Source organism: Mauremys reevesii, linkage group 2 (genome assembly GCF_016161935.1).
Source record: "Mauremys reevesii isolate NIE-2019 linkage group 2, ASM1616193v1, whole genome shotgun sequence".
Taxonomy (NCBI): domain Eukaryota; kingdom Metazoa; phylum Chordata; order Testudines; family Geoemydidae; genus Mauremys; species Mauremys reevesii.
Window position 1 is genome coordinate 72,750,004 of NC_052624.1, and position 23,761 is coordinate 72,773,764.

The 23,761-nt window shown below is 47.3% G+C and overlaps 1 protein-coding gene and 1 long non-coding RNA gene across 3 annotated transcripts; both read right to left on the reverse strand.

The window, feature by feature from the left end:
* Positions 1–8,241: 8,241 nt before the first annotated feature.
* Positions 8,242–10,975, reverse strand: LOC120399142. 2 transcript variants are annotated; one of them, XR_005594981.1, is made up of 3 exons: positions 9,983–10,975; positions 9,273–9,355; positions 8,242–9,011 (listed from the first exon to the last, which is right to left on the reverse strand). It is a non-coding gene; the product is annotated as an uncharacterized LOC120399142 (long non-coding RNA). The 2 variants fall into 2 exon arrangements; XR_005594980.1 differs by lacking the exon at positions 9,983–10,975 and adding an exon at positions 9,469–9,517.
* An 839-nt stretch (positions 10,976–11,814) lies between these two features.
* On the reverse strand, positions 11,815–18,171 carry EOMES (eomesodermin). The gene is given in 7 exon segments (XM_039527078.1): positions 11,815–13,786; positions 14,549–14,610; positions 14,708–14,866; positions 15,277–15,398; positions 15,906–16,060; positions 17,238–17,687; positions 17,689–18,171. Coding segments are annotated over 7 exon segments (1,956 nt in total). The 5' UTR covers positions 17,961–18,171; the 3' UTR covers positions 11,815–13,050.
* Positions 18,172–23,761: the final 5,590 nt, after the last annotated feature.

Genomic DNA, 23,761 nt, shown 5'->3' on the forward strand with positions numbered 1-23,761 from the left:
AAAATCGGGACGGGGTGGGGGGTAATAGGAGCCTATATAAGAAAAAGAACCAAAAATCGGGACTGTCCCTATAAAAGCAGGACATCTGGTCACCCTAGGGTGGAGTGGGGGCAGGGCTGGGGCAGAGCAAGGTGGGAAGAGGCAGGGGGCCTGGGGAAGAGGCAGGAAAGGGGCTGGAGCAGTGCAGCTGCACAGGGCACCAGGAAAGTTGGTGTCCCAAGATTCCTAGTGCCCTACACAGCTGCATACTGTGCGTATGGGTAAGGACAGCCCTGGAGCTAATGATGTAATTGGGAGGAGAGAAGCAGAAGGAGCAGGAAGCAAGGGGAAGCTTAGTCACAAGTGAGCTGTGCTGTGGAGGGAGGCTGTGTGGAAAGCTTCTGCTACAAGATGCCTGGGTTCTGTTATGTGTGGAAAAGAGCAGAGAAATAAAAAATACGTGTGGTGGAAGGAAAACGGCCCAGGTGCGTTTATGAATGTGAGGTGATGAAACAGGCCAGGCAGTGCAATGCACTGGGATAGCAATGGAGGTACCCTGGGACACTCACCCTGCCCTCTACCCACACACTCTGGAATCCTCTTGGAGGATAAGCCATGGGCCTAGGGTCCATGCACGGTGTCCCACCTCTGGCCCTGTGGGGGTTAAGACCATAACAGCCATACTGTATCAGACCAACGGTCTATCTAGCCCAGTCTTCTGACAGTGGCCCATGCCAGGTGCTTCAGAGGGAATGAACCGAACAGGTAATCACAACCATTTTAACAAAAACAAACCTGATTTTAAAAAACTTGAATGTTTAACTAAATTCAAAAATTCATATGCTTGTTTTGTTAAAATATTATGTTTGCTGTTGAAGAAAAAAATCCAGAATACATAGCGTTGTTGTTTTAGTTAAATACAATTTAAATGTCTGTCCAGTGATGTTCTCCTCCTAATACAGCATGGCAAGAAAATCCTCCAAATATTAATGATTAACCTGCTGAATTGGAGATCGTTCACCTCCCAATGACTTCGTAAATATCTGCTTCAATTCCCTTTGGTAAATGAAATAACCAAACAATCATTCATTTTCTGATATAGCTGTAAAACTAATCTGAAATTTTTCAAAATAAATCACTTTAAAAATGTATAGTGTGTACCTTCTAAAAATGAAACCTACATCTATCTCTGAGTTGTGAAGAATATGTATTAAGGTTATAACAACCAACAAGAATGCACTTTTCTGTAGAAATCTATGATTAAATCGAGTCTTCTTGACTAGTGACTTAACTCATTATTTAAATCATATCCACCCTGGCCCCATGCAGGTGTCATCTCTGGTAATGCAACTTCATTGGCCACTTAAAAAAAAAAGTCAAAAACATTTTCTAACCACTGTCATCTTCCAGTTCAATAAACCAGCATAGAATGGGTTTTAAAAGCTGCGGTATTCTCTAGTGCAGGGGCGGGCAAATTTTTTGGCCTGAGGGCTGCATCAGGTTTTGTAAGTTGTATGGAGGGCCAGTTAGGGGAAGGGATCGTGGCGTGGCCCAGCCCCCACCTCCTATCTGCCCCCCCACCAGGACTCCTGCCCCATACAACCCCCCCATTCCCTGATGGCCCCTCTGGGACCCCTGCCCTATCCACACACACCCGCTCCCTGTCCCCTGACCGCGCCCAGACCCCCACTGCCCCATCCAAGCCCTCCTCTCATTCTGATGCCCCCCCCGGACCCCTGCCCTATCCAACCACCCCTTCTCCCTGTCCCCTTACTGCTCCCAGAACCCCTGCCCCTGACTGCCCCCCTGCTGCCCCATCCAGCTCCCCCTCCTTCCTGAGGGCCCCCCCGGAACCTCCCTGGCCCCCTTCACCCCGACCCCTATCCATACCCCCACCCCCTGACCTTGACCCTGAACTCCCCTGCCCTCTATCCAATGCCCCCTGCTCCCAGCCCCCTTACCGCGCTGCCTGGAGCACTGGGTCAGGTCGGGCTCTGCAGCTGTACTGCCCCAGGAGCTCACAGTCCCACTGCCCAGAGCATTGCACTGGCAGCGGGGTGAGCTGAGACTGCGGGGGCACGGGGGACAGCAGGGGAGGGGCCAGGAGCTCAGGGGCCGGGCAGGACGGTCCCGCGGGCCGTAGTTTGCCCACCCGTGCTCTAGTGAAACACCCCAAGAATAATCTTTCTCTGAGTGTGGACTGTTGTGTAGGAACGGTAAAGCAATCCCCACAAAACCATGCTGTTTCTAACACTAAGTAGGACACCCTTCATTAACAGGAATCCCACTCTGACTGTGGAGTGGGGAAATGTCTGTTGCTGAGTACCCATGATATTCTCTGGGATCAAAGACCCTACACATTGGAGTTCTGAATATTTAAGTCCCATTCTGAGGAATCATAATTCCCTAAGCATTCTTACAATCATCTACTCAAGGGGGATATCAGAAACAGTAGCTGAACACCATGCTGCAACCAAACTGTTTGTGTGCTAAAGTCGGATTCAGGCTATTGCACAAACTCTCTTAAATGACTCTACTGATTACTTTTTTGTAAATTTCTCTGATGGAGATCCATACATAATGCACATTTTTTAATACCCTAGAAAATGCCTCTCTCCTCATGTGGTAATATGCAAGTTGAGATCAGCCAAGCACTTGAGCTAACAGTCTCTTGAAATAAATAGCAAGGGGTTGCCGTATCTATTGAGTATATGAGTGCCAGGAAAGCAATAGCCTTTCATTATACAGATAAGGAATTGAAGTATAGAGAGACTAAAGCCCAGATCCACAAAGGTAATTAGGCTCCTTCCATTAATTTAAATGGACATTAGGAGCCTAAATACCTTCATGGATATCGGTCCAGGTGACTTGCCCAAGGCCACATAGGAAGTTGGTAGAACGAGAAATTGGACCAAGTGCCAACTACTGCCCTAACTACTGGACTATCCTTCCACTCCTGCAGAGGAGGATTTTCACTGGTGCACTAGAAATACATGGTTGTAGGAGGTAAAATAGATTAATAGAAAAGTTCAGATTTGGATGTGAGCTCGTGGTTCGGATCTATCTGTTGAATTCAGAGGAACTGGGGAAAATTTTAAAATAGCTCCTGCTGTACTTGAAAATGGATCCATTCAACTGTCACAGGTTTTCCATGACCTTTCTAGCCATTTTTGTATCAAGGACATTCTAGTTAAACAGGACTTTGCCCTATTTTTTTCTCTCATTTGATCCTGCCATTAAGTCAAAATGCTAATGATGCAGTGATAGAGCAGAATTTGGACTCACTGCAGGATGAAGCAGCTGGAAAGTTAAGAGCAAGAAATCTCTTGTTGAACAATAATCTTCAAGGCATAAAACAGAAAGCTACTGGCAAAGTAAGCTGCTTTGTGTATAAATGTTCCACCAAAGGCCCCTTAGATTAGGTGGGAGAGGCTTTGGCTACTGTGTTTGCAGTCAGATAAAGCATAAAATATTCCTGTAAGGAGGTTTTGGATGTGCCTGTGAGTCAGTACGACCTACCCATGTTTGGAAGTCATTAGCCTCCATTGCAAAGCTCTCTTTGGCTATGTTGTTTGCCAGAGTAGGAATGTCCTCTTCAGCTTCTTAAATCCTTACTGGGGATAGGAGAGGAGAGGTTTGTCAGAAGAATAAATTATTGTGACTGAGAATATGTATTTATGGTAGTTTACTTCACTTTGATATGTCTAGGTGCTTGCACGTTATCTCCCAAGGGGAGTAGCCGATGGTTCAGAGCACTGCTGCTTGATTGAACAGTTCCTCACTCTTTTTTGTGATCCCCTTTAGTTTTGCATCGTTTCCAAACAGATCAAATTACAACCAAAGGGTGTTGGACACTCATGGAAACTCAGACAAAACAAACCTTCTTTTCCCCTTCTGTGAGTAATCAACTTTTACTTCCTAACTACACTATTAGAAACCAACAATATTGAGGCTTCCAGCTACCCTGTGTCCCCCCGCCCAATAGACACACGCACGCACACACAGAGTTAAAACATGCATATAGATAGCGTTCAAACATGATTTGATCATGTGAGACAACTTCACCTTATATAGATCCCACAACATGGTTAATTTAGGAGTATAGATGAGACATGAAGGGCTAAGGCCCAGATCCTGAAAGGTATTTAGGTTCCTAACTCCCATTGAAATCAATGGAAGTTAGGCGCCTAAAGGGAATTAGACTCCTAAGTACATTTGAGGATTATGGCTTACGTCTGCTTTGCAATTGCAAGCACATCAGTGGATCTGATAACTTACTAAACTCTGTAATAAAATAACTGTTTTGTGGACTTTAACAACTGAAGTCCTGTCTACGCTGAAAAATCAAACCATGCTGTAAGTAGGTTAGGGAATAGCCAGCTTATAGGTGGGTCCCCTGACCTCGTGATAAAATGGTAATAATTATAGCATAGATGAGCCGTAAGTGTAGTTCTATTCTGGAAACTGGCACCTTCTTACACAATCATTCTGTTCTGAAGATCTGCCCACATTTGTGATAAAAATTAATGTTTTACTTTTTTTCAAAATTTAGTCCTGCCGAGCCCATATATCTGTGACAGACAACTCATTGGTTTTTATTCTTGCTCATGTATCAACAGAATTATGAGCTAATTTCCAATAGCAGGGACACGTTCTTCCCTCATTGACACCTGCGCAATCCCACTGAAAGTGTAAGGAGGTGAAATGAGGGCAGAATTTATCCTTCAGGATCTTTATTACTGGTGAGGATACACAAGCTGGAATCAACCCAACTTGGCTGTCAAACCCCAGGCTAGGTTTGGTTTGGCAATTAGAAAGAGCAGCCGTGTATTTTCAAAAGTGACTCGATTTGAGGAACTTCAGTTTTTGGGTGCTCAGCCGAGACACCTTAAAGACAACTGATTGCAGAAAATGCTGAGCATCCAGCCTCTGACAATCATGCCACCTCAAAGTGTCTCAGGTTGGGAATCCAAAACCTGAAGCACCCAGAAGCAAGTTACTCCTGAAAATAAAGGCCATACTTGTAAACTGAGCACACGTGATGTGGTCACTGAGCAACCATTTGCATGAAGTCATTTGAAACAGGATCGCTTTTCAGATAGGGACTGTGCTGTAAATCTTTGCCATAGGTCAGACACTAATATGGTGTATATATTTTGTGGCATAAGGCTTTATTTGCATGAGAAAAAGGCCTCTTAACAATAATAAAAAATGGGTCCCACCTGGCCCCCCTCCACGGGTCTTCTTAGCATATGCGCAATGTGCCTCTGGTGACACATGACCAGGATTAATCACAGAATTTAGTCCACTGGTTGGATCATTAGCTTCCCCAGCTTGGGACAGGTATTGACAAGGACTGCGGAAGTAAATGCTGATCCATGCCCCCTCCCTCAACTGGTGATGAGAAAGACACTATTAACTAGGTCAATAGGTCAAAACTGTTTTCAGCACCATTAGCGAAGGCATAAGCAAGGTCATGTTATATCAGATATGGATCACACTTCCTGTAACTACCTCAAAAATGGGTTGCCCCATCTACAGTAGCAGCTAAGCCATTTTCAACACCATTTGAAGTGGGCCGGGAAAAGACAGAGGGGAACTAAGGGATGGTAGTTAACACTGGATAATGCACTAAGAAGGCAGTTAGATATTATAGTGACAAGTACAATATAGGAGCCAACACAGAATAAAGCAAATTCATTGCTGATAACTGTTACAAGCAACAAAACATTTTCCTATTGCCAACAGAACCTACAGGGCATTTAATGGTGAGTCTTGTTCACATGGTTAGGGTTCAATTGACTGCCAGTTCAGGGTCCTATAGGGCCCAATCCTGTGAACACTTGGCCACATACTTTTACTGATGTGAGGAGTCCCATTTAAGTCAGTAGGGTTATTCCCATGAGTAAAGTTAGGCATGGTGTAATATTTGCAGGATCAGGTCTACAAATTTTATTCCCCTTCCCCCACAGCACCCAGTGGGATCATCCATTAGTTTCAGGTAGGCAAATCACCCGGGCTCAATTTCCTTTGATGAGAGGGAAGCAAATACTGCTGCTCCTAGTTTCCTTCTCTTTTTGGGGGGGGGGGGGGGAAATGGGGAGGGTGGGGAGTCAGGTGGTGTCTTTAGAGGATTTCCCCTCCCCAGATTAGGATTTAATTGTATTCCTGATGAGTCTCTTCTGGTTGCACTCCATCTTTCAGATGACTGTTTCATCAATATGATTAGGATCACAGCCCTCAGTCTAGTTTATTTACACAATCTGTTGTGACAGCTCAGAGTCTAGTACTCCCCAAAGGAAATATTAGATACCACCCTATCACTTTATTCAAATCATATTTTGCACTCCACACTTTCAGTCTAATGTCATGCTCCTCCGGATTATATTTTTGTGATATTGAGCAGGCACTAAAAATCCTTCCAGGAATGAGGAGATTAATATTTATATTAGCCATCAAGTGCGGTGGCTATTTTGTTAGGGGAAAGGAGGCTGAAGAGGGATGCAGGTAGAAATAAATCTCCTCCTCTAAAGGGAATGTTGAAAACGGTTCAAAACGGGGGCGGGAGGTGAATCAAACACATCAAAAGAAACCCAACCTGGAGAAGAGGAGCTGTGTGTAAACTCAGTGCTTGGCTCTCTCCCCTTGAGCAGAGACCGGGCCCATGAAAGCTATTGCCTCACCCACCTTGTCTCTCAAAGCACGAGCCAGGCTGCGCAGCAAGGCGAGGAGGACTTGGCAGGGCTGAATTCCCCGGGGAGATGAGCCACTGCGGTACCGCGCCTGCAGGGCGGGGCAGTGAGGTCGCCCATGTGCAGCAGTTACAGGCCGGGGGGCTAATGGTAGCCCCAGCCCGCGGGGGAGGGGTCAGGCGGCGGGGAGCAGCGCGCAGGACTGACTTGCACCAGGCAGGCTGCAGCCCGCCGCTAGATGGAGCAGAGTCCCCACCGCAGCCCCGGGGGGAGCGGCCACCCCGCCGGCCCCTCCTCCCTAGGGCAGGGCCGGCCCCCGGGCTGCTGCTGCTTCGTGGGGAGGCTGGAGAGTTGCCTCCTGAGCGAGGGGGCTCAGTTTGGGAAGGGAGCAGTTCAGCTAAACTAGATTGCAGCGGGACAGGAATATTAGGGAAAGAGCGCCCCCTTCCCCTCCCAAGTCAATCCCCCCCCAGCCCCCTTCCCCTCCCAAGTCAATCCCCAGCCCCTTCCTCCCCAGGCCAATGCCCCTAGCCCCCTTCCTCCCCTAAGCCAACCTCCCCTTCCCCGCAGGCCAATCCCCCGCTCCTTCCCCAGGCCAACCCCCACAACCAACCCCCTTCCTCCCCCAGGCCAATCCCCCCCAGCCCCAGCAGCAGGGAAAAGGTGGGCAGAGATCTCCGGGCTATTCCCAACTTCCCTAAAGACACAAGGGAACCAATCGCTTCCCAGCGGAGCGAGTCTTTGGAGGGGAGCCTCAGGCAGCGGCTGTAACGCGGGGAAGCTGCCAGGCAGACCCAGGCAATGCAGACAAAAGTTAAGGAAAAGCACCAGTGCCTCGGAAGGCTCCCCTGAGCTCGGAGGGAGCGGTGCTGCAGAAGCAGCCCACACAGTGTTAGGCTTTCTAAGGGGCACGTCCTTGCTAATGATCAAGGCAATTTAAAGCTAGTCAGAGAAGGACGTGTAGCAGCTCTGACCCTAGCAGAAAAATTGTAACTCTTTGACTTGCTTCTGTAAGGGAAGGAAATGGGTCAAGCGGCAAAAGGGTTAAACAAAATGATGCCTCCGCGCTTGTGCATTATTATCGAAGCAGCTCTATAACACGTAAAACATGAGCTCCCTCGTTCTGTCTGTTGTCTGGGCTGGGTTTGCTCCATTTTTAAAGGTATTGCGGGGGACGGAACGCAATCCTGTCTTTATTTACGCCGCTGTAGCATCGAAATAAACAAGGATACCCCGTTGCAACAAAGCAACATTTGCCCAGGAAGTTCATTAAATCAGGAGCAAGGGTCGCTTGCCACATAACACACGTGTGCACCCCGTAGGGGGCAGAAAAATCACAGCACAATCGAGTGACAAAAACAAAACCCCAGCTCAAGCGGAGTTTGGCATAATTAGTATTTGCTTCGCTTGGGGAATAAAAGAAATGGAGAAATTAAGAGTGAAAGTAAAACCCTTTGATACACCTGCAGATTGGCAATAAGACCCTCTGATTCAATATTTAAAACTCGCTAACCTTGAGCATTAACGTTGTTATAGCGCCTTTCTACGGCGTTTTAAAATCTCCATGTTTTCAGGGGAGTTTGGCGTGGAGCACGTATTATCTCATTTGCAAAGAAATATATAGTAAGAATCATATCCCTGCAATGTGCTGCTTTAAAGCTGAAAAGAAGGCATCCTGTTCACACGTGCGGTAGATTTATCTTCGTCCTATTCCGATTGAGGAGGCGGAAAGCGTGTCAAGCAGAGGAAGGCTCCATTCAGTACAGGACAGTCGCTGACAAAGAATACTCGCGACAGAGCGTAAAGTCAGCGCCCAAAAATAAATCGTTTCGTTTTGTTGCCATAAGTCCTCGCGGGCTGCGAGCAGAAAAGGGAAGGGCGAGCAATTAGCAGGAAGCGGGTAACAAATAACAAGGAGCACGCCCCTCCTCGGCGTCTCTGGGCTGCATGGGACCGAGCCCACACCCCGCGGGCTGGTCGCCGCAGCTGGGATCTCTGCACTCATCCCCTCGCAGCGCTGGCTAGCCAGCCGCCTGGGACGCTGTGATGTCTTTTACAAGGGATGCCCCTAGGGCTGACGGCAGCCAGCGACCCTCTCCTCCCCTGACAGGTGGCGGGAGAGGAGGGGCGGCGGTTAAATATTGATGTGGCCCTACAGCAGGATTGGAAGGTGGTTTCAAAAGGCCACAGAAACTGGTTACTCTCTCGCTCTCCGGAGGGAGCTTTTCTTTGACGAATGGCCGCGTTAAAGAGACAATCGCTCGCCATCGCTTGAGTGGGAAAGGGAAATGTCCCAGTAATTGGCAACGGACCGGATCCTCTCTCTCTTAACTCAGCAGCCTATAGGAAGCGAAAGGAAATGCCAGCAAACGAATTCAAACACTGAGGCACTAAAGTCTGTTTAACCCGAATTCCCATTCGGTGATCTCACAACGGGCGCCCCTTTCACTAATTCTCTATTCACTTAAGAAAGGTTTTTTAAGCCCCTCTCCGCAAAAGCGATTCAAACGTACTAGGGACGGGCTGAAGGTGTATTAAAGCCCTGGCTTCCCAAACCCCCGAAAGAAAGCGAGGAGAAAAAGAGCTCTTTGTAAATCAAACCTCGGATTGCGGATTCAGCATCGGGGGCTTTCTGGTTAGGACTAATTCGGCATGGATCGCAGCAGCCCTATGCCACTGTCTCCCTGTGGCGGTTTTGATAGTTACATGAAAGGAAAAATAATCGTTAGGTTTTTTTAAATAGGGAACACATGTTAAATAATCGGCAGTGAAGCCGTGGAGGACTGAATTCCTTTACCCATGTATTGTGTTTGTCTCTGTAAATCACATTACCAAGCAAACGCTGGGGTATTTAACTTTATCTACTGCTAATGTAAACAAATAAGCAGCATCTAGCCCCTTGATCTTTATTTAAATATAGACGTGTTTATCAGTGTCAGCCTATGAAGATTAATTAGGTACATTTATTCACAATTTGGTGTCTGACACCCCATTTTAGGAATGCCTTATAATCACAAGGTGTTAATTGGGGCCAGCCAGGCACTTATGTTTCTATTAAACAGTGTGAGGACTTTTCGCAAGTTCTTTTTACTGTGCAGTGCAAAAATATACAGATTTTAAACACACTGCAATAGAATCGGACTCCTAAAATCAGTTGGTTTGGCATTTTGCAACGGTGAGAAGGCAGATTAGGGAAGCGATTTCGTTAAAATTCCATTGCAGCGCCAGTCAATAAATAGAGGCAGAAATACGGGCACCGTTTTATGGTGTTTATAACGCACCGAATAATTGAAAACAAAAAATCAGCTCACCAGTCCCCCCACTCCGTGTGGATCATTTCTTCCAGATCTGCTACAGCGTCAAGAATCTCTAACCTCCCCCTTCGCCCCCCGGGTCTGATCACTCTAGATTCATGCTGGTTGAAGTTCAAACTCCCTTGAGACAGTTCGGGAGAACGATGGACTGAGAGAAAACTCAGCACTGCGACTGGGTTTGGCTTGGAACGATTAATTGTGACGCCTGGACTCTCACCGAAAACTCCCAACTAACGATTCTCCCTTCAATACTTTTTGATCCTATTTTCTAGCCTGAAAGAAACTCACGCTTGAGGTTTGATGACAGCTATTGGCCCCGTTTCAGAAGCTTTACGAGAAGCGTTAAAGCGTTTACATGCTAACATTTGCAAGGTCCATGTAAAAGGCTTGATGCAAATGATCCGTTGATTGCGTTAATTCAGGCGGGGAGGTTCCCATTTCTGAAGGTTTGTTTTATGTTGTTTGCACTGGGGCATTGCTAACAGTTTAATCCTATTACTAACTGCATTTCCTAAGGACAGAGATCGTCCCTTTTCAAAGTTTCTCTCATGCAAAACGTGCTGCCTTTGGAGTCTGGGCTAGATTGCCTTGTTGGGAGGGCTTCCCCCCCCTGACTAATGATTGCAGGAGAGAGGATTTTCTACTAACAACATCATCGAAGGAAGGAAGCTTCTAGCTGTTCCCTCCAAAGAAACAGTTGAAAAAGTGGTGTCTAGTAGAGTCGCTAGGAACTTGGCTGGTGCTCGATGTCATACCACAAACTCCTGCCGCCCCCAGCTAGAGAATACCCCCCTGCAGCCACCACTTGGGCGTATAGGGCTGATGGGAGCAGGGGAACTCCTGCCTCATCTCTCACCCAACCTCGCTGCTAAAGCGCCTCTTCGTAGAGAAGCTCACAGGAGGTGATAAGTGAAATTCACAAGTCCCCCCGCAGTTGGGAGCTGGCCTGAGCTACTGGCTCTCCGCCCCCCGCTGTGGGTAGGGCATGACATTTGATCCGAAGAGAGGGCTTTGAAGGCAGCACGCACAAGGCTCGGGCTCGGGCGCCAGCCCCACGCCGCAGGGACCCCGGGCGGCTGAGTGCGTGTAACTTTGCAAGGAGAACGTACAACCGCAGGGGGCGGGGGGGCAGCTCAGCCCCGGCCTGCAGCTGAGCGGGCTGCTTTGCACCTCGCTCACGGAGACAGTGGGGATGGCTCCGGAGGGGCAGGGGGCACTTTTAGCCGCAGCAGCACAGACTCCGGGAGGAGGGGGAACTAAATGTAACAGGGCAATGAGCTGGGGAGGGGATATCTTTCCCCCACACACACACACTTCATTTCCAAGGAGACAAGGCTGGCTCCTATCTGCAAAGGTGACAGCAGAATCCTTCCCCCCAAAATCACAGGAAGGGTTCTTTGATTGCAGTTAGGTTTCACAGGCTGCAACCTGGCCGTGTGAGAAGATTTGAGCTGCCAGTCCACGTCTCAGCATTGTCAGTGAAACATTAAAATTCCCCTGCCCCCCTGAGTGGGAGGGGGATCCGGCCTCTACAGAGTCAGCCCCTGCTCAGTTACAAGAACCACCCCCCCCCCCCAAAAAAAAAAAAAGTGTTGACACATCTGCATTAAACGTAGGCTTTGCGGTAGCCAGCTATTTGTTCACCTATTTCGACTTCTCCGACTGCCACTGTCTGGGTTTGGAAGTGACAGAACGTGTCTACTCCAGGCTACCCTCCCCCCAGTTCTTCAGCGAGCAGCCAACACGAAATTACCCCCACCTCGGTATTAAGACCTTTAGTAAGACAGTATGACTGACCCCTACCCTTAGGAGACTGAAGTCCCCCCAAAAACATCCATGCGAAGGTCCGCCCTAGCTGCTAGGAGGGCCAACTAACCATACGCTGCATTTTTCAAGGCGTCCTCCATCCACACTAACTTTGGAGAGAGGAGGAAAAAAAAAATAGACCCATTCATGCCCCAGCACACATCACATTTATTAAAAATTACTACTATGTACATAGAAAAATCCAAGAGAAAAACGTTGAGAAATTTGTGTGCCAGTGCTTTAGGGTTTGCATTATTTTGAAACATCTGAAACTAGTTGCAAGTAGAGTGGATAAATTACATCACTTTCAAGTTAATAGAGGGCAGCTGGAAAAAAAAGACCACTTTACCTACAAGTCAATATAGATACCTTTTTATATACTTTCAGCAATGCATTTTTTTTTAATGCTCCAATATGCTAAATTTGCTGGAATAATCAAAAATGCTTTTAGAACTCCCAAAGCACCAATTTCATATGATCCCAACCAGACTTCAATATATAGACTATTTATACAATGTATTCCACAGTACTCTACAGTGTACCTAGACAAATACAGCTGTACACTTTGTCATTTTTTTCACCACCTCAGTAAAGTTCACTCTCATAACCCACCCACCCCCCTCCAGAATTAAGTCATTTTATCCCACCCAAGATAAGGAAAGCCAGATTTGGTCATCAAACCTAGGGCATGGGCAGCAGGGGTGTTCAAGTCAAAACTTTCCATTTAGAATTTTTTTTTTAAAGTATTCCTCCCTTCTTGTGTTATCTTCTGTCCAAGCAGCCCTAACTGAACTGAGTTAGATGCTTCTGATTGGGCAGCTGATAGTGTTGATGAGGCCTACTCTATCGGAAGCACAGTGTAGCAGTTCCAGACACTTCTTTCTCAGAGACCTAAGCGCAAAAAGGAGTTCAGGCTACAAACCCATACCTCCAGTTTGGTAGTGCATAGCACTTACCCTAGGCCACTGAGCCAGCCAAACTGTACACTTTAGTGTCTCCAATAAATAAGCCAATTGTAAAAGCCAAGATCTTGCCAACAACCCCCTTACTGTTCCTTCTAAAAATTAAGATCAAATTATAATACAGTTCCTTCCCCACCCAGTTACCTCCAGCAGTCAAAAAGCTTTGGCACCTTCTATATAGAATTGCACAAAACAATTCAAGGTGGAAGGCAAGAGCCTTTTTGGCAACTTTTATGCAGAAAAAATAAAAAACCAAAGCCACTCTGAAAATTTAGCCAATCGGGATGAAATAATGCTCTAAGTAGTAGTATAGAAAGCATAGTAGCCCATGCCTTTTGAAGTGTCTTTGCTATAGTCCTCAGCATTCATGTCTTCACATTTCATTGTTGGAGAATTTTCATTGCTGGAAGTACTAGGAGAGAGTCGTCTTCTCTTACAAGCACTAGTGTAGATGCCAGAATCATTTGAATCTAGAGATTTTATGGAAGGTGGGGTCTCTATCCAAGATGAGCTGATTTCTTCTTTCACCTTCTCCTTGGGAAGATGGTCTTCAGAGAAAGCCGGGGGACTTGTTCGGGAGGTCCAAGGTAACCCAGTCGCCATTTTTCTCTGATAAGAACCTCTGCTTCCCCACCCTGCCATGGAAGGGAATGTTGGATCAGGATAATATCCCAAAGCATGGGATGTCTGCAATGGAAGGGATTTAATGCCATAGGGGAGCAAGGTGCTAGGAGAATATTCTGTTTCATAGGAGTTCATGTCCAGTTTGTTGGTACCAGGTTGCTGCACAGGAGTAACAAACCATCTCTGGGGAGGATTGGCCACCTCTTCATTTTGCTGAGGAGAAAGTAGGCCATTTGTCTGAGGTACAGTTCTCTCACCATTGTAAAATCTGGCTGGCGGCAAGTTGTTGACAAACTGTTCCTGGAAGAATGGTTGCACGCTGTACCGGGCTCCTGGGACAATCTGGTGGGATCTAGGAGAATCCGTGGGAGATGGAGTTAATCTGTCATTTTCTGAAGCTGTGTACATGCTACAATATAAAAGAGAAACGCTAAGTGTTGGTCTTTACAATTCCACATATTATTAAAAACAGACAGGGACTGAACTGTGCGCCAAGGATAAAAATCTGGGATTTAGGACACTTGATACATTCTGCAATCAAAAGTCCAGTTTCACCTTGGTCCTCAACTCAGGAGACACTTCCAAGCCTAAAATTCTACCTACAGCTCCTTTTAATATAGCTTACACATATGCTGTGAAAACAACTGCTTTCATAAATCATAACTCCACATACCAAAAATGTGACCAGCACCTTTTCAAGAGGTATCTATAGATTAAAACAAACAAAAAAAAACCAACAACCTCCCCCACAATTTTAGACAAGTAGTAAACAATGAACTTCTCCCTTGTGCCAAGATAGGTGAAATGAGTACCACACACTACCCTGGATCTTTTGGGTGAAACTTTAAAACTAAGAGGTCCTATCTACTCTGTGTAGGATTGTGTCAACTCCTTTAGACAAAAATTTACAGTCACCAACCCATAGACAGACAACTACATGGTGCACGCACAAAAGGCATTTAAAAAAAAATCTAATTAAAGCTAGGAAAGAGTTGCACCATCTATTGAAGCCGTGAACATAGATTATCCCTGAAATAAAATAAAAATTAAAAAAAACCCACAACAGTTCTAAGTTGTTTGTAGAAAGATTACCTTTTTTAAAAAACCCACCAGAACTATGCCTCCCAAATGGAGGCAGATTGGACTGAGGTAGAAATAAAGTTATACTTACGAATCATAGTTGTCCCTGAAGCCCTTTGCAAAAGGATTATGGTCAATTTTAAGCTGAGTGATCTGGGGGGGGGAGATGCAATTTAGAAAATTTAACTCAATTCCATCAAGCACCTTCCACCATATATTTTTTCCAAGTTTAAACCCCCTCATGACTTACATCAGTGTTTTGATATGCAGTAACTGCTATGAACTGGGTTTCCGGGAAAATAAACGTCTGAGTCTTTGAAGAGTCATTCAGATCTTCAACCCCATCTTCAGTCACTTCCACAATATGAAGTCGAGGTTGGTACTTGTGTAGAGACTGAAGTACTATCATCTAGAAGAAACAATGCATGAAGTATAGTCTATGATATTGTTCAGATAAAAGGCACCTAAAACTAGTGCTAACATGGGGGAAAAAAATCAGATGTTTGGAAGCTGATCATTTAGCCTTCAGACTCTCACAAGGATAATAGCTTTAGGAGTACAGTGGTACAAAATTCACTGCTCTAAGAGAGCTACAGGAGTAGATATAGACCACATTTTGCACTGACTAAACAGAAGAAAGGGCAAGTTTTTTCCTCCTGTATCTGTTAAGTGAACTTAAACAGATTAAAATGTTTTTACCATTTTCTGAGGCTAGTATAGATCTGCAAGGTAAGCTCATGAAGCCCTGAAAACCCAATCACTATCTGATGCTACTTTCTTGATTTAGAGGCACTACCACGCTATTTATCAGTTATTTACCTGAGTATTGTTATTGTTAGCACCTTTGTTATTGGTCAGTTTTAGTTTTCCAAAAGAGATCTCCTGCCTCATCCAGTGAGCCCCAGTGTTTGGGGACTCAGGGTGAACATACACCTTGTTGCCTAGTAGAAAGAGAGAGAGAGAAGAAAGACAAATGTAAGGATTACAAGAACAATCCTGCACACACAATTCAGGAAACAGATACTGGAGGGACAGGGATCATCTCTAGCACCAGCCATGGGACAAAACGAGGGGAGACAGATGCACTGTAAGCTAGTCCCTGGGTGCTGCTGGATTCCGGAAGGCCAAGCTTACACCTTTGTGTATTAAATTCTGTGAAATTTCATTTAGTGCTCAGCTCGGCTTGGGGACAGCACATGGCCTCGCCTGCAGAGGGGCAGGGAGGCCATCGCAGCGCCATCTTCCAGCCCAGGGGTTTCTCGCGCGCGTTCACACCCTCACCACCCTGGAAAAGGGGGTTGAGCATTTTGCGTTGCCCTGCAGATGTCCCATGGGACGCACCTCCGGGCCCGGCCATTGCTCACCGGTCCCAGATAAGAGCTGGCTTGGGAAGGGGAAGGGGAAGGGCCAGGGCAGATCGGCGGCACGGTTTCCCGGCCGCAAGGTACCTTGCATGTTGTTGTCCGCTTTTCCGCACGTCACCCACTTGCCCCCCTGGAAGCGCCAGTGGTTGGGATCGGCCAGCACCACCTCCACGAACACGTTGTAATGGGCCGTGGGGTTGAGACCGGTGATGTTGAAGCTCAGGAAGGGAAACATCCGCCTAGGAGAGGAAAACGCGGAGACCGAGCAAGTTAGCGGCGCGCCCGGGGACGCCAAGGAAGGGAGCCGGGCCCGAGCTCAGGGGCCGGCTCTGGCTCCGGCTCCGCTGCTGGAGCGTCGGGCACCGTGCGCGGGGCTTGGCTCGGGGGCGGGCTGCGAGCCACCGGGAAGAGCGGCAGTGCAGGGAGCGTGGAGCCCAAGCGGGGGGAAACTGAGGCAGGGACTGGATTGTCCCAGCCGGCCCTGATCGCATCCTGCATAGGGAGCGTCACAGCCGGGGTCTCGCAGCGGCTCTTGGGCCCAAATCGGCCTCGGCTTTGCGGGAAGCAGCCCGGCCGTTTCCACTTGGGATTCGTTATCAGGGCGGCTACATTTCAACCCCCACCCCTGGTCCCTTCCCCCCAGTCTCCCACCCAAATCAGGCGACCTAATCACAAGACCCAGCACGCAGAGAACCTCCGCAAGAGCCACATTTCTGGCTCCTTCCCACCAGCAGGGAACCAGCCACCTCCCGTCCATTCCCCGCCATCGCCCCTCGGCCAGGGAGTTTGCCCGCTAACAGACGGTGCTAACGCTCCCCCAAAACGCCAGGCCCGATCCGCTTCCCGGGGAGCCGCGAGTCCGCCCCCGCTAACCCTTCCCGGAGCCCCGCACGGGGGCAGGCTCGGGGAGGGAGCGGGAGGCCGGGCCTCGAGGGCTGCAGCTCACAAAAGCAAACCGGCCCCGCACCGAACCCGCGGCGCTTCTCGGGCTCCGCTGCCCGAGCCCCGGGCGCCCCCGAATTAGCGCGAAGCCGCCCCGTGGCCGGCCAGCCCGAGCCGGGGGAGGCGCCGTTTAAACGGCGCTTCTCCGGCTCCCGTCGAGTTTCGCAGGCGACAAAGGAGCGTTGGTTTGGTTGGATTTTTAACGTGGCACTAAATTAACCCCCCCGCCCCAGGCTCCAGGGCAGCGAGAGGCGGCTCGGGGCTCCAGCTCGCCCTCGAGAAACGAGCTCTGTCCAGCGGAGCGGGAAGCGGCAAAAGCCACCGAGCGAGCCCCCGCAGACGCCGCTTTAGCGGGCGCCGATCCCGGAGCCCCCCTTGAGCCCAGGGCTGGCACCTGGGGGGGGGGGTTATAGCTGCCGCCTTCCGCCCCGTGTCTCCGGGCCCCCCCCCGCCCGCGCCCGCGCCCCTCCGTACCTGCCCTGCTTGGTGATGATCATCTCGGTCTGGTGCCGGTGGAACTTGAGCCAGAGCGGGCGGTTGCAGAGGAAGACCTGCGCCCGCAGCCCCGGCCCCGAGCCGGGCACGGCCAAGGCGCCCAGCCCGCCGCAGGAGCCCGCCGCCGGGTAGGGGCTGTACAGGGGCCCCGCCGCCCCCTGGCCGTACTGGTAGCCGCCGCCGCCGCCCCCGAACTGCGCGCGGCCGCCCGGGGAGCACACGGCGGCCGAGAAGCCCCCCGGGGCCAGCACGGAGCCGTAGGAGTAGCGCGCCCCGCCGGGCGCGGGGTAGACGGAGCCGTGCTGCGCCGCCGGGTAGGGGAAGAGCGAGCAGGGCGCGCCCAGCTCGGCGCCCTGCGGCCCCGGGGACGGCAGGTAGTAGCGCTCCGGGCTCAGGCTGTCCAGCGGGTAGCGGGCGGCGGCCGGGGCAGCTCGGCCTCCCGCCAGGGGCCGCCTTGCGCGCGTCCGGGCCGCCCTGCTTGGAGCCCGCGCCGGGGAAGGGCTCGCCGGCCTCCGCCTCGCTCAGCATGCCCGGCCCGGCGCCGCCGCACTTCTTCGGCCCCTTGTCCAAGTCCAGGCGCTGCGGGGAGCCCGAGCTGGGCTGGCCGCGGTGGCCGCCGCGGGCGCTGCTGCTCTCGGGCGGGTAGAAGGGGGGCCCGGCCAGGCTAGCGGCGCTGCCCAGGAGCTGCTCCCCTAACTGCATCCTCGCCGGCGCCAGCCGGGGGGGAGCCTGGGGCTGCGGGCGGGGAGCCGGGCTTCTCCCGGGGAGGCGAAGCGCCCAGCCGCACGGGCCCCCTGCCGGAAAGTTCCCCTGCAACTTTCCCACCCCCGCCGGCTCTCCCCGGGCTGCAGCCCCTGCTAACCCCCCCACTCCTGCTTCCGTCTTCCCCACTGAAACCAGCCACCTCTGCTGCTGAATTAACCCGAGACTATTTATATAGGCACGCTGGGCTCCTCAGGCCGCCGGGGAGGGGCTTGGGGAGGTCTACTTCGTGGCAGCCCCCTTCATCCCGGCTGGCCCATTGGCTGGTTTGTGTGACACTAATTTAATTAGACAGCTACTAATTGGAACAACTCACCTGTGACTCCATTCCCCCTCCTTAACTGGCTCCTGATAGGAAATCAAAACCGCTTCGTGTCCTGCTTTGGTTAAGGGCGAGAGGAAGCAGGAACTTGAACTGGATTACTGGGTGGCTAGGGTGATCACTCCTCCGCCAGGCGTTAGCAAAATGCTGATCTTCTAAGAAAGATGGTGCAGGCCTCTTGGATAATAGCTGCTTGGGGATAATGAAAAGGACCCTGCACATGGAAGACGTTAATGGGAAGAAAGCAACTTTCAGAGGGGAAAAGAGAAGACGATCTGGACAAAATTTCAGTGATGCAACCTGAAATCCAAGTAGTTATATAGCCCTAAAGATGCAGCGGGTTTTGCTCCCCCATGCTTTTGTAGATGGTGTTTAACATTTAGCAAGCCCGACATCTGCGATCGCCAGTGCCAGCTAAGAAACGAGATCCACATTTCATTTAAATTTGATGGGCGAGATTAAAAGCTCTGAACAGCAGTTTCGCCCCTGAAACAATTCAGCCTGTTCTGCAGCCATGCCAGCTAGGGCAGAAACCCCTCTTTATGCGAAAGATCAGAGCATCATTTACAGCAGGATGACCCAGAGCTCTTTACACCTTATCAGGGGCTTCTCTTTCAAAGCAACTGTAAAGGCTGTTTTGCTATTTCAATTCTACCCTTCCCCCAATAAATAAATAAAACTTATTTGCTTCAGTAATCCGCTGCTGCAAAGCGGAATTATACTTTAATTGTTTGATAGATTCCTTGTTTTATAAAATTCTCCCCCTGGAATTATGTCTCCCCATCACTGATACAGCGGGTGGGTTTGTTTTAACCCAGACAGCTGAAGAGCTCGAATAAGAAGAATTAGATTTATTTCTGATTTTTAAAAGTCAGAGCATGGACTGATGCCTGCAATAGAGAGAGGTTGGTAGCCCCTTCGACCTCTTTTCGTGCAGATGCCTAGATCTGCCCTGAGTTCAACAGAATAAATATTCCTAACATCCAATTTTTAAAGCAGATTATATAAATATTTCGTTGCTGAAAAAAGCAAACGAAGCATATTTACTATGAATTAACAGTTACTGATACAGAATAATCCAAACTTCAGAATGCCTTGAGCAACTCCTTTCTGATTTTTTTTAATATGTATAACAGGTTGACACGGTCACATTAAGCCAAGATAAGGCGCTCACAATTAACCAAACCCGCGCATCCCCGTGGAATAGAATACATATTTCCAGCTTTACAAAACTTTGACAGTTACAGGAACTCCGATGCTATTTCGTGCCGGGCTTGTTTGTGAATACTAGCCAAACGTTTGGTTAAAGGACAGTAGGCAAAGGACGAGCTGATCAGTTTAAAGGGCAGTGATGTTGACTTAATATATCATGATCAGAAGCGGAAGAAAAGCGAAACGCCGGCAAATGCTTAAGCACTAAATTTAAACTGCAGCGCAACCAAATGCATGGGGAGACGGTAAAGCGGCAGCTAGTGCTGCAGAACAGGTCGGATCACAGCCTGCAGTTATAACTGTTATCTTTCATCCCGATTCGTTCACTCTCGCTCTTGGAAAGTTTTGCCTCGCTTTTTGGTGTTCAGACGAAAAAGACAAACCATTTGCAAAGGCAGCAGCCCGGGAATTCAGCGAAGATCTGCCTGCGCTGTGTTCCTGAGCGCTTTGATCGCGGCTATTTCTCTCGGCAAGGTGATGGTTTTGTTGGGGGGGGGGGGAGAAGAATGGAGCAGATACAAACCATTCAGCTGGATCTTTACTAGTAATGGACTGCAAAGCGGTTTGCAGACCTGACATCATTTACTATTCAAAAGCAAAATGACCACCGCTCATGAAAGGGGGGCGTTAATGTGATCAAAATTCCTCCCGCATGTGGAACATGCAGCACACCGAACAGATTTTGAAAAACATCTAGCTATCAAAGGTTTTTTATATAGCGCCTATAAGCCCTGCTACCGAAGCGCTGCACAGATATTTACATTTCATATTCTCTTAAACCTGGGTGAACTGATTTTAGTTCTAAAAAGTATTTAAAATGCTAAATCATTAAAAGACTATAAACTTCCATAACAAGTACACATTGTCATCGAAATATTCGCAGAATGTGTCCTCCTTGACCTATCTACCAAGACCTTAGTTCTACAAACTCTGAGAACATCCCACCTGGACAGGCTTAGCGCCTTGGACTGCTTTAGGAACTAGTTGCAGTTCCCACTGATTTCATTTGGAGCCTCCAATTAGTTTCAATCGGATCCTGAAAGGGCTTGTCTACACATGGAGTTGTTCCTGATTAATTGTATCTGATTAACTTTCAAAATGAGTTAAACTAAAAGCAAGAACAAGGCACTGTTATTCCAGAATACAGCGTGTCCACACCACACGTAGAGTTAATCAAGATCTGCTAATTAGGAACAACTCCAACTCCATATCCCCTTAGGGATTTTTCTGTAGAGAAGAGACAAGCCCGTGAGAGAGAAAGCTTTTCAGTTTATTTTCAAATATATTTGTAATGTAGATTACACACGGATTCTGCTAATGATTTAAGATTTTAATCAGATTCTTTACATTTTCAGTATTCTTTTAAGATTTCAGATCACCTTTAGGGAAACATATGCTGGCCTCGATCCAGACATGGATCTCCCACAGCAGTCCCAGGAGGTTGTATAGACACCTAAGGACAGTATATGGCTTTTAGGAAAATAAGAAGCAGAGAGATAGGAACTTGCTTATACATTATGGGCCAAATTGTGTGCTAACTCAGGCAAAATTTCCATTGCAATCTATGTGATTTTGGACAGAGTAAGAGCCGCAGGATTTGACTCTGTTTGCGTAAAGGATATACTAACATTTTATTTCCCTCTCCCCAAAACCACACTGATTAATTCTGGCCATATGATGGTTTGAGCACACACATATTTTTACACTTGTTTATTCTTTGCACAGGAAATCAACAGGCAGTCCCTATGGTTGAAAAAATAATTTGCCCCACTCTAAATTAAGAGTTATCTATTCTGTAACTCTTTACTAACACAAACCAATTTGGATCTAGACTTTCTAATCCCAACTAGATTGTAAAAAATCTATTTTACAGGGGAATCCAGTTATAAGACTAATTCTCAGATATAGTAAAAACAAAGTTAAGCCTTCTATTGTACACTGGAATGAACCATGTTCTTGAATGATGGATTTAGGACTGTAGCAGTTCAGTTCTAGCTACACTGCAAGATTGAGCCATGTCATGTATTGGATAACATATATGGGTTTGTAACTGGATCACTGAACTCTTCAGATGAGATTACAATAAATGCAGACTTTTCAGAAAGAAAAAGAGTGTCAAATTAGTACAACTACTAAATAATCCCCAAACCACAAAATCCCCAAACCTCAGGAGGAAATCTGAGGTTTCAGAGAGTTTCATAGAATGATGAATTGTTCGATTTAATTAAAGTATCTGGTTGTCACTGAATCAAAAGCAATATTTATTCAAGGAGACCCTGTTTATGTGGTTTTATTTACAGTAAGGTATCAATGTACATTACACTTGTTGCCTTCTGAATAAGATTTAGTGTAATAATAATTGTTACTTCTTTCATATAAGATCTGTATATCAAAATAGGAGCCCCAGTTCAGCAAAGCCCTTTAGCACATATTTGTCTCCTAAAGACAAGACTTTATGATCCAGTAGGTCTTTTCCATATCTAGCTTCCAAGATTCTCTCTCATGCATGCCCCCAATGGATCCTAATAGTCTAAGAAAACTTTTACTTTAATCCATATTAACAGAATGTTATCCAATCCCTTTCTATGTTGGTTAGACACTTTGTTCATTTTCTGAAGACCTGCTGAAACATCTCAAGATTTACAGGTCATCATGGCTTCTCTTGGACCCTAGATAAATATGAATAGCCAAATTCACACAAATTATCTGTCTCTGACTAATGATCTTTGGTTTTATTTTTGTTAAAATGTATCTTGGGCTCTCCCTTTTAGACTCCTGTTGCCTGGTTGGCACAAATGCCATCTCAAAGGCTGGGAGGCTTTTATATATGCTACATATTTGAAATGAAAAGTTGTAGGTGCTCTATTCACCCAGTTTGTCCTTTTTACTACAAACAAATAAAAATAACCTGCTCAAACAAAGGAGGTAGGGATGCTCTTGTGGTTCATGCATGGGACTTCAGCTCAGGAATTCTAGGTCCTATTTTTTTTCTATATTTAAACTTTCTGTGTGACATTTTCCAAGTGACTAAGCCCATGATTTTGAAAAGTGGCTACTGACTTTGAATACTTCCATTTACATATGCCCACCATGAGATAGCTTGGTCCTCATTTTCAAAATTAATGAGCACCTACAGCTTGTGCTGTGCTACAGTTAAGGAAGCTGTGGGCTCTCAACACCTCTGAAAATTAGGCCCAGCTGTTTCTGGTTGGGCACTGAAATTTAATGGCTATTCTTGAAAGTTGGCTGCATACCTCTCTATGCTTTCATTTTCTCGTCCATCAAATGGGGTGATAATATTCACCTACTGCCTCTGGGCGTTGATAAAGTGCTTTGAGATCCCCAGAGAGAAAGAAGTACAAAGTGGTGTTATATGGTAATCAAGACTGCCAATCTGTCAGATTAAACAATGACATATTCAATGGGCATTTGAAAGGTACAGTTTTTATATGTAGCACTTTAAAATCTGAATTCCTATAGGGCTAAAAGGTGAAGCTGGACTTCATCAGAACTAGGGTATACTTATTTTTAAAGAGAAGCAAACAATACTCCTAAAAACTGAAGTACTTTTGTCTTTAACATTCACTAGGTTATCATCAGATTTACCTTTTTATAATAATTACTGAAAGATAGAATTGGACCCAGAGCTATGGAAAATGTGAATGGGCTGAATAGGCCATTTAGTCCTTTAAATCAGAGGTTAGAACATGGACATTTTAAATGGCAGAAGCCAGGGCATAAACATTAAGCTAAACCATACACTAAAAAGAAAGACACTTACCTGAAAATTCAGCAACAGATGGGAAAAATCAGCTGCCACCAGGAATAACTTTAATGAAAAGAACAAACGGGCAAAAATTAAGGAATCAAGAGCTGGAATCTATTGTAGAGTAGTGCTCAGTGTCTGAAAATAAAATAATCTTCTCAACAACTTTAAAATAATTGCAACCATTCACTTTTCCTTCTCCCCCCACCTACAAGGTTACAGGGAAAACAGCAACTAGAAACTATGGATTTGATCACACATCCCACTTTGAGAAGTTCTGGGTGTAAACATGGAGAAGGACAAACCATGCTCAGCATGAGTGGGAGTTAGCTAGAGAGAAAACTAGGTTCAGCTGAATCTATTGCATGATCAGCAATGGGTACTTCAGTGAACGTAGATAAAGCTGTAGTTTAGTTCCATCTGTACAGGCAAGGCCAAATT